The sequence below is a fragment of the Otolemur garnettii genome, unplaced genomic scaffold, assembly GCF_000181295.1.
Source record: "Otolemur garnettii isolate 467f Iridium unplaced genomic scaffold, OtoGar3 scaffold00055, whole genome shotgun sequence".
NCBI classification, from domain to species: domain Eukaryota; kingdom Metazoa; phylum Chordata; class Mammalia; order Primates; family Galagidae; genus Otolemur; species Otolemur garnettii.
The window spans coordinates 6,986,861-6,997,633 of NW_003852450.1; the positions used below are offsets into that span (position 1 = coordinate 6,986,861).

The 10,773-nt window shown below is 46.6% G+C and overlaps 1 protein-coding gene across 1 annotated transcript in view; it reads right to left on the reverse strand.

Annotated features, from left to right (window-relative positions):
• Window positions 1-5,799: 5,799 nt before the first annotated feature.
• The window catches only part of LGR6 (leucine rich repeat containing G protein-coupled receptor 6), a 125,857-nt gene continuing 120,883 nt past the window's right edge, over window positions 5,800-10,773 (reverse strand). The window contains exons 17-18 of the mRNA XM_003792266.3: window positions 10,393-10,464; window positions 5,800-7,571 (exon numbers count right to left, since the gene is read on the reverse strand). Coding sequence (XP_003792314.1) covers window positions 6,319-7,571; window positions 10,393-10,464 — 1,325 coding nt within the window. The 3' untranslated portion in view covers window positions 5,800-6,318. The remainder of the gene's footprint in view (window positions 7,572-10,392; window positions 10,465-10,773) is intronic.

Consider the following 10,773-nt stretch of genomic DNA (forward strand, 5'->3'; position numbering starts at 1 on the left):
CCGCCTTCTGCTATGGTCCCCAGAGAGCATCCATCCCTCTCTCCAACTCTCAGTTTACATCAGGGATGACAAGTTATCCAAAGTGTCTCCCTTCCACCCCTACTACAGGGTTTCTCCTCTTTGTGTGCTTTTTTTTCTTTAGTCATCTTTTCCCTGGACCCACATCCCACTAAACTGTGTTCCCTTCCTTCCATTGCCTTCCTTATCAGGACCCTGAAACTGAGATTCAAAAAATGACCTGCTCTGGCGGGTTCCTTCCCTCAAACTCCCATCAGAAGCAACTTTCTCTAGGGGGTGAGTTCTTGGTCTCTAGGTCAGTAATTTCCAACTGGTGTGCCATAGCAAACTCGTGTGCTGTGAAAGGATCTTAGGTGTGTTGCAAAAAATTTTAAAGATCATTAATTGTTTGCGAAAGAAGTTCAAAGCATAGTAAATATATATATTTTTTTCTCTCTTTTTTTGATCAATATAACTTAAGTGTGCCGCGGAAGTTTCACTACAGGTTCAAGTGTGACATGAGATAAAAAAGTTTGAGGAGCACGGCCATTTGGAAATCTATGCTGTAAGCTCCCAGCCGATAAATAAAGCCCTTCCTCTTATTAAAAAAAAAAAAGTTTGAAAAACACTGTTCTAGGTTCTCTCTGGACCTGGAAGTTATTTTCAGGCACTAAGCTAAAGTCTTTACATGAAAAGCCTTTTAGAATCTTTTAAATATAGCCAGACATTGTGGTGGGTGCCTGTAGTCCCAGCTACTTGGGAGGCTGAGGCAAGAGAATTGCTTAAGCCCAAGAGTTAGAGGTTGCTGTGAGCTGTGAGGCTACAGCACTCTGCCAAGGGCGACACAGCGAGACTCTGTCTCAAAAAAAAAAAAAAAAATCAGGCGGTGCCTGTGGCTCAAAGGAGTAGGGCCTGGTGGGTTCAAACCCAGCCCCAGCCAAAAAAAAAACTGCAAAAAGGAAAAAAAATCTTTTAAATAACCTACAGAGCTTAGGTACTATTATTATACTCATTCCCAGACAGTTTGAGTCAAACCTAAGAAGAACTGGCTGTTAATGGTAAGTCCGGGATTTAAACTGAGGCTTGACTCCAGAATCAATTGTATGGATTCTGTTCTAACAGTGGTAACCAGTGAAGGTTTAGGGAGTGAACAAATAGGAGAAAGGAGAGGAGGGAGAAAACACATGTTATTTGAACCATGTGAATGTATTACTTAATCAAAAATTAAATTTATAAAAAGATTTCTTTTCCTTTTTTTTTTTTAAATGGAGACAGAGTCTTACTTTGTCACCCTGGGTAGAGTTCTATGGTGTTGTAGCTCACAGGAACCTCAAACTCTTGGGTTCAAACAATCCTCTTGCCTCAGCCTCCTGAGTAGCTGGGACCACAGGCACCTACCACAACACTTTGCTCTTTTTAGACACAGGTGTCTTGCTCTTGCTCAGGCTGGTGTCCAACTCATGACCTCAAGCAATCCACCCACCTCGGCCTCCTAGAGTGCTAGGATTACAGGTGTAAACCACAGTGCCTGGCCTATAAAAAGCTTTTTAAACAAAAGGAGGTGGGTTAGGAGCAGTTGATTGTGGTTGGGAAACAGGTAGATCCAACAAGCCTCCAGAGAGTGGCTGAACCTGCTAATGTGGGCACCAGAGGGATTTTTTTTTTTTTTTTTTCCGTTTTCTCTTTCCAGCCAGCACCAGAGGGATTAATCATAGATCCCAACTGGTCAGAACTCTGAAAACTGCCTCAGATCCAAAATGACCCTCTGGCTGCAGATAGCACAAATCCAGCCTCACTGCTGCTCCTAGTCTTGGATTTGCTGAGATTATGTCTCCCTTATTGTTCCACAGGTATCCTCTCAAGAAAAATACATTTACACACTTACTTGAGTTAGCCCCTGGGTTTCTTCCTCTTAATCCAGTCTAACAGAACAGCTGAGGAAATGGCCTTCCCTGGAGTTGGGCCAGAAGGGTAGAGGGAAAAAAAATGCTCTTTTTTTCAAGAAGAGTGGAGGACAGGTGTCCATGAGAGCATCATTTATCCTCTTGAAAGGGAGTCAGGCACTAGGCCAGGAAGGACTTGATACCAGTTTGGGGTTTGGAGTTAGCATCTTGTTCCCATGACTGCAGGTTTTCATTGAACTCAATTTCTTTCCCTTACCTTGAGAAGGGGCTGCTTGGTTCTGTTAGGGGCATCATCCCATTCTGAAGCAAGGCTTGAGGGAGAAGATTCCCTAGGCAGAGAGTGGGTAGGAAGTTCACTCAAGGAGAAGAAAGCAAGCTGATCCTTTGGGATTCACAGTATCAGGAACCCCCACTGGTAGGCTTGGGTCTGAGAGGGTATTTGGGGTCTGAGTAATGGAAAGCTCAACCTGCTCACTGCTTTCTTTAGACTATTCCATGTCTAACCCAGAGTGAAGCACACAAAAGATATGTCATTATAGGTGAATGGAATTAATGGCGAATACTCCAAACTTTACCTCAGATGTCCCAGAACTCAGAAAACAGGCTAAAGAAGAGTCTTGATACTCTGATCACTCCTCTCTCAAAGCAGTCCCCACCCATATCACTCCCAGAACAGCAAAAAGGAGCTAAGGGACATGTGTGGTACTTCATTGGTGCTTTATTATACAGAAGAATCCAAATATTTACATCTTAACAATTCTTACATTTCATACACCTAGAGAGGGCATGGGACTGAAATTAGAAGTGGTTAGGGGTGGGGAGTGATAGGTGGAAGAACTCATTAAAACAGAGCAGAGGTAGTTAGAAGAGGTGGTGCCAGATAGGATCAGGGTTCTAGCTCTCCCATGATCCTCACTTACTCAGACCTACTAACTGTCGGCAGCTCTTCATTCTTCCCCTCCCTTACTCTTTAAACGTTTTATTCCTGGAAAGAGAAACTAGAAGGAGGTTGGGAGCTAGAGGAGGGGAGAGGAAAGCAAGAGGAAGGCCCAGCCAGAGGTTCTGTTAATACATAGTCTTCAAATCTCAATTCTGATATTTTTCATCTTTTTTTTTTTTTGAGACTGAGCCTCACTTTGTTGCCCTCTGTAGAGTGCTATGGTGTCATAGCTCACAGCAACCTCAAACTCTTGGGCTCAAGCGGTTTTCTTGCCTCAGCCTCCCAAGTAGCTGGGACTATAGGCGCCTGCCACAGTGCCTGGCTATTTTCAGAGATGGGGATCTCGCTCTTGCTCAGGCAGGTCTCAAACTCCTGAGCTCAGGCAATCCACCCTCCTCAGCCTCCCAGAGTGCTAGGATTATAGGCATGAGCTACCATGCCCAGCCCTGAGCTCTGATACTTTTGGACTTTCCTCTTAGGGTGTTCAGAGGTACATGTAAAAACCATGGTCTACCCTAAGAAGTTCTGCACAAATCTGAGAGGAGATTGTGGTTGGCACCAGTTGCCAAGGCATAGCACATAGAACCCAAGACAGTACATAGTAGCAGTTCTCAATAGTTCTACCTCCACAGTCCCCTTGGGTAGAATTCTCCCCAGGGACACCATGTTGGAAGATTTTGCCAATCAAATAAAATGCATTTACATGCACTGAATATTTGGTGTTTGGTTTCAAGATCAAAGACATACACAATCTTCATAATCTACTAATCATACTGGAGATAACCAAAGGAGTAACATACTGATTTGCTAGAATTTCAGTCAAAAACAAAGAAACTTTACTGGGCAGCCTTATTTTAGGTAAATGTATAAGATAAACTAGATTTTTTTTGAATAATGAAAATTATTCATGACAAATACCTCCACTCCCTATCCCCACTCTTCTTTGACCAGAAAGCCAGCAGATGCTACTCTGATCAGCAGATCCTCGGACTTTTAGAAGCAGGTAATAAGTGCTACACTAGAGCTTTTTATTGAAGCATTGACCCCTTTTTATTAAAGAGGCTACCTGTAATCTACAATACATGGCCAATGTGTTCCACATCAATGCTGGTTCCCCTAACTCCCACGACAACAGTGATCACATAGCAGGTGGGGGAGTGAGGAAGGATCTGGGGTGACTTTTTAGAAGTCAGGGTTTCCCCAAATCATAACTATTTTGTCATCCCTGAGGCATCTCAGAGAACTTTCTGTGATAAGAGTCACCAAGTCTCAGTACCCAAAGTATAGCAAACCCTTTCCATCACGGGCTCTTGATTAGCCCCGGAGAAATTGGGAGATCAGGAGCTTTCAAAGAAAAAATCAATAAATAAATCCACCATCATTTAGGGAATGACCACTCTGAAACTGACCCCATGCTAGGACCCTAAGTTTCAGGGATTATAAACTAGCATATTCAGCTTCAGAGTCTAGTAGACTCCAACTCAACTACTCAGACAAGATTTAGAAATGTGTCAAGTTCCATCCATGGTCTCTGCCTCATCCCTCTATTCAAGATATGTTGACCTATGTCTGAATTTCCACTAAGAATTGGGGCAGCAGGGAGATAGTGGAGAAGCCAAGCTGCAGAAACTGGAACTAGGAAACCAGAAGGACTTTCTTGGGGGAAGTTTTAATGGTGGAGCCCCTTGGGGTAGGGCTGGCTAAAGACCATGCCAGAATTCAGAAGGAGGACTGTGTTCCATTTGGGTTTGGGAGTCTAGACTCCTGTCCTCCTGATGGGGCTGATTTTAGGGTGCTCTGGAACAAGTCTTGCCCTTTCCTGCATCTTGGATTCTCTTTTTACATCTGAAAGAGTCACGTTATATGTCTGCAAGGTAACTACCCCAGCTCTTACCTCCTTACCCAGACATTGAATGTGTATGTCTGTGTGTATTTGGGGCTGGGCAAGGGACAGGGTGCTCTGGAAACACTCAGGGGCATTTGGTAAACCATAAGGTAGAAAGATCATGAGGAGAGAGGCAAAAGGATCAGTTTGTTGACCTGGGCAGAGTCCTATGGTGGTACTCAGGGGTCCCAGATACCTCCAATGTTTCCTAAATGCAATACCTACAATTAAAAATATCCCTCCTCTTTCTGGCTAAGGTCTCCCTGTCCCACAGAGTAGGCAGGACCTGAGATGGGAAGGCAAGACCTAGCTTATGGCAAGAGGTAGAAGGGGGCATCTGATGGTGAACCATAGGGAGGCAACTCAGTGCCAGAGGGAACCCAGATGGCCACAGACTTCCCTGTATGCATCCTTCCAGGATCCAGGAACCACACCCTCATCCTTTCTAGGTAGGAGAAGATGGCTAGAGTGTTGAGAGTCTTTCCTGGTTGATGGAATTATTAGTTGCCTCTGGCACTAGCTTGAACTCCTAGAATCAAGGCTTTCAGGAAATGGTGGCATCTTGGGATGTCACTGGGTGGCACAGAGATGAGCTCTCTGGGACGGAACAGAGCTAAGTGCTGTGACATTAGTAGTTAGTTCATGAAAACCACATAAGCAAACAAAAACCTGCCATCAAATAATTTGGGGAACTAGGTAAACCAAGGTTCAATATATTTTATTACTGAAGGAATTCTCAAGATCTTTACTATGCTAAAACATACTGCGAGTCTTGGCTTGGTGCCTGTAGCTCAGCAGCTAGGGTCCTAGCCACATGCACCGGAGGTGGTGGGTTCAAACCCCGCCCCAAGCCTGCCAAACAACAATGACAACTACAACAACAAAACAGCCAGGCGTTATGGTGGGTACCTGTAGTCCCAGCTACTTGAGAGGCTGAGCTAACTCTTAAGCTAAAGAGTTTGAGGTTGCTGTGAGCTGGGATGCCACAGCTCTCTACGGAGGGTGACATAGTGAGACTCTGTCTCAAGAGAAAAAAAAAATACTATGAGTCTCTAAGAAAGGGACACAAAGTATAATCTCTTCCAAAGTATAATCTCCAACTTATTTTAATAGAAGTCTTTTTGCATGGTGTATATCAAGATTAATGGGACAAAACACATTGTATATCCTATCCATGAGTCAAAGGAGAGATGCCTAAATGCCTTTGGTAGTCCCCTTCCAAGCCTTTCTCTGTGAGGTCTCCCTGTCCACTGTGCCCTGATCCTGGGCCTGCTCAGCCCCCAAACCTTGCACTGTCTTTAACTTCCCTCACTTCCCTTAAGCAGACAAATTTCCAGGTCTCTGGTCCACAGCTTCAGATATACCAGGGAAAAGGCCCAGCACGAAGGTGAAGCTGAGGAAGGTCAAAGGGAAACAAAGCTAAGAAGCACTCACTGGTCATGGTCACAGGAGAGAGAAGACCAGTGGAACCAGAGATCGGACCACCTTACTACAGATCACACTACTGAGTTTTGGTTGTATTTATTTTATAAGCAGCCATCATTCATGGGGGGAGGGGAAGGAAGAGATGGAAAGAGAAGAATGGGGAGGAATTATAAGTGTGGGGCAAAGGCTGAACCAGAAGGCCGCAAGCTCCCACCCACTGATGAGGCTCCAGCTGCTGATGAAGCTCCCTCTGCCCTTAGCCACAGTTCTCCATCCATGGAGGGTTGTGGGTTCCCAAAGAGGGTCCCCTCTCGCTCTACACAATGGCTGTCCTCTGGCCTGGGGGTCCCTGGCTGCTGACAGATGAGGGTCACTGAGGGGAAGCCATAGGTCTCCAGCCCAGGGGGCTGTCCAGCTTCAGAAGCTTCCAGAATGATATCCACATCAGAGAATGCCACCAGGGCCTGGGTGGAATCGCAGGAACTCTTCTCCAGCTCACTGGCTGCAGCATAATCTAGGGGCCCTGGGGCCCCTGTGTGCGGCCAGAGCCGCCGAAGGTCATCCCGGAAGTGGGGGTTGAAGAGTAAGTAGAGCAGTGGGTTGAGGCAGGCAGGCAGGGGCAGCACCACAAGCAGGACAGACTTGACAGCCTCGGGCGTGACAGGGAAGAGGCCCAGCATGGAGGCAAAGCTGAGGAAGGCCACGGGGCAGTAGAGGAGCCCGTCTGCGAAGATGAGCCAGGCCACATGCCTCACCATGGCGCAGTCCCACACGGCCTCAAAGTCGCCCCTTGGCAGGTCACAGTAGAGTTTGATGTAGGCACCGGCTACTACCAGGAAGCAGAAGGAGTTCATCATCACTAAGGCCACGGCGAAGCCTAGGGCTGCTGGCTGTCCCTCAGGTGGAGCATAGGGCAGGCAGAGTGGGGAGGCCCCATATTCTCCCACTGAGGCAAGGGGCAGGGCTGCAGCCAGCCCTGCCAGCATCAGGCAGCCCAGGGCCCCTGCTCGAACACTGCCCAGGGAGGGGGCCTTCCCATAGGCCCGGACGCAGGAGACAGAGACACTGCACTGCACTGCAGCCAAGGTAAGCAGCAGCACGGAGGCCTCGGACCCGAGTACTGCCAGGAAGCCAGTAGCCCGGCAGCCCAGCCCCATCTCCCAGCGGGCTCCATACTCGGCAAACTGGCCAAAGGTCAAAGCATCAACTGAGGCTAGAAGGCCGCAGGAAATTCCAGTCAAAGTGTTGGCACCTGCAATTGCACCTACCACAAACTTGACTGGGGGTAGGGTGACAGGCCCACCGGCAAACACGGTCAGGAGCACCAGCCCATTACAGAGCACGGAGAGCAACACGATGGCCCACACTGCCAGGCGGATGCCCCAGCTTTCAAAGAGGTGCTCACAGGGCTTGAAGGGGCCTGTAGGAGAGAGGATCAGACATTATCCCTGGACTAGAGGCTGCTGATACTGGGCCAGCCTCTGTACTCAGAGACCTTGCAATCAAAAGATGAACATAGTCTACCCTCAGAGAACTCTTGGCCTGAGGGAGGCTGACCTGTTCTCTCATCTCAGAGAATGCCCAGTTGGGGGTGGGGTGGGGAGAACAATGGGCTATACACAGCTCTTCTTCCAATGAGCTGCAAATGGAATAAACACTGACCATCACCCCAATATACATAGCAAACAGAAACACATATACAAAATTAAATAAATAAAAAAAGAAATACATATAAACATACACACAGCACAAATCAATATAGTGCAAACCCAGGCAGTGAGAAAATGTTGAAGCAGTTTCTCCAAAGAAGTAACAGTTAGAAGAAAGGAAAAGACAGGATGGCATAAGGAGTAGAGTTAGGGATACAGGATGGAGGGCTGAGGCACTGCTGCGGACCACTGCCCGAGGCTCTGTTTCTCCCACCCACTACCCAGGGATACACTATGGATTCCACTATGGATGCGCCCTGGCCAGATATCACACCAGGATGGCTCTCCCTTGCTCTGTGAGAGGGATGCAGACCGCATTTTTTTTTCAGATTACATTTAATATTCATCAGTCAATCAGTATTTGGGAGGCAAAGCATACCAAGTCAAGTCCAGTAATCAAAATACAGATGACTTTGGGGTTTTCCAACTTGGGTCCACACTAGATAGGGAAGATCCCGGTGTTTTCCATCTCTCTACCCAAAGTCTGTTGTGAAATCACCTTGTAACTGTGGATACATTCATTTTCATCTCGTTGGCCTTCAACCCTTCGATGTATTGTACGATCTTTAATGTATTACAAAGTAGCTTGGGAATTCAAGAGGCTTTTGTGGAAGCCATTTTTAAAGCTCCCCTCCATTACCAAATAATAGATGATAATTGTAGAAAATTTGAAAATATCACATGGTAAAATTAAAACTGCTTATGACCTCTCTGTCAGTGAAACCTCATTATTTTGGTATGTTTTCTTTCAGTTTTTAATATATATATATATATATATCTTTAAACGAAATGGGGATTTCGTTGTCACTACAGTTTGGATGCAGCATGTCCCCACCGACATGCATGTTGAAATTAGATCCCCTAGGTGGCACTGTTGGAAGGTGAGGCCTAATGGTAGCCTTTGGGTCATGGGGGTGGATCCCTCAGGAATAGATTAATGCCACCTCTCCGTGGGTGAGTTCTAGATTGAGGGAATGGGTTAGTTCTCTGGGAGAGAGTTGTTATGGAGGTTTTCTCTCTTGCTTCCTCTCTTACCAGGCGATCTGCTTGCCCACACTTACACCCCGTTCACTTTCTGCCATGATTTGAAGCCCCCTGAGGCCCTCACCAGATGCAGCGGATCAGTCTTTAGCCTTCCAGCCTATAGAATTATGAGCTAAAGAAATCTCTTTTCTTCATAAATTATCTCCTTCCTAAAGAAACCTCCTTTCTTTATAAATTACCCAGGTCTCAGGTGTTCTGTTACAGCAACACAAAACAGACTGACAAATGCATAAAGCTTTTCCATTCTTTTTAAGTTAAATTTTTTTTAAGTTAAATTTTTATTATGCAGATTTTCCCATGTCCTAAGATTCCTCAAAACCATATTTTCAACGGCTGTATAATGACTACTCTACCACCTGGATGTACCGTAATTATTTGACCATTTTGTATGAGCTATTTTAGAAGCAAGCTCAAGTTGGACTTGTGTTTTACCTCGGTTGGAACTTCCTCTTTTCCTTCACCACTGTTGATTACTGGTTTTCAGAGGTGACGTTTCTGTGGCAGTGTGAGTGAAGCATGTGGGTTTTCAACTCAAAAAACAACTCAAAACCTGCTTCCTCCAGGTTGGGCTAGGGCTCTGGCCTCAGGCTGGCACTAGGGGGCGTGATGTTGCTGCTAAGTGTTGAGAGCTGGTGCCAGGCAAGATTGGGCAAACACTGTGCAGGCTTTAGAGGGGGTATGGGGAGAGGGCCAAGGAGTCCACGCCAAAGAAAGATGGGAAGTGGAAAATGGAGGTGAGAGTCAATAGAAGAAGCAAACTGTTTATCCCTTTCTGTTCTTCTCAACAGTTCCTCTCTGGGCATAAGTAGCACACTGCTGCCTTCTGGGTGGCCTGTTAGCATTTTATACGCAAGGGAAGGAACTTCACTCTAAACATCTTTGGCTGAATTGCACCAAGGAGAAGGAGAATTTTCTCTTTTTTCTTTTTTTTTTCTCCAGCAAGATGGATTTAGGTTAGACCCTAAAGGAGGTTTCCTCAGCTGCCTGGGGTAGATAGTACTATACAAAGTTCCCTGGGGATATGGTGGAGTTTTTTGAGCCTGGAGAGTTTTAAGAAAGAGAGACTGTAATCTTCCTGGGTTAGAGAAGATGACCTTTTAGAGTTCCACCTGGCATGAGGATTCTGTGGTATGAATTAGGGAGTACTCAAAAGTAGTCCCATATACCACCCTGAGCAGTGGGGTGAAAGCATTCTTTCCTGCTTCTCCTAAATACGTAACTACTAATTGACTAATTTGTAAAGACTGCTGGACTTGTCCCCATCCACGCTGTGCTACTCCCTCCAAGCAGCCACCCAAGGGAAAGAATTCCAGCTCTTTCCCCAGGAATTACAAAGAGAGGACTCTCCTGTAGCAGGTTGGGTGTTAGGCAAATGAAGCATCGAGAGCACGGCAACAGGCATGCCAGGCCTAACTGGCATCTCCTCTAGATGACTGGGTGCCCCTTCTCCATGCCTCCCTTCCTCAGTTCCCCAGGCACCCATCTCACCTGGAATAGGGCTACACTGGACACTGGGGTGTCCTCCATCCTCCAGTTGGAGCTCGTCCAGGTCCAGATCATCTGAGAGGAGAGACAAGAAAGTGGCCCTGGGCCCTGGGTCTTGGTGTCAGCCAGGACTCACCTTTCTCCAAACACCCACCCCATTGAGCAATTGTCCCTGACTAACTGCTCAATACTGGTCCAGCAGCCCTGCAGCCCCGCATCCATTTCTACCCTGAGAGGTAAACATTTGGTCAGTTATTATCCACATGTGGATTGTGTGTATTGCTGGTTCTTTATAAGAAATGTTTAATCGGCTCGGCGCCTATAGCTCAACCGGCTAAGGCGCCAGCCACGTACACCTAAGGTGGCGGGTTCGAGTCCCCAGCC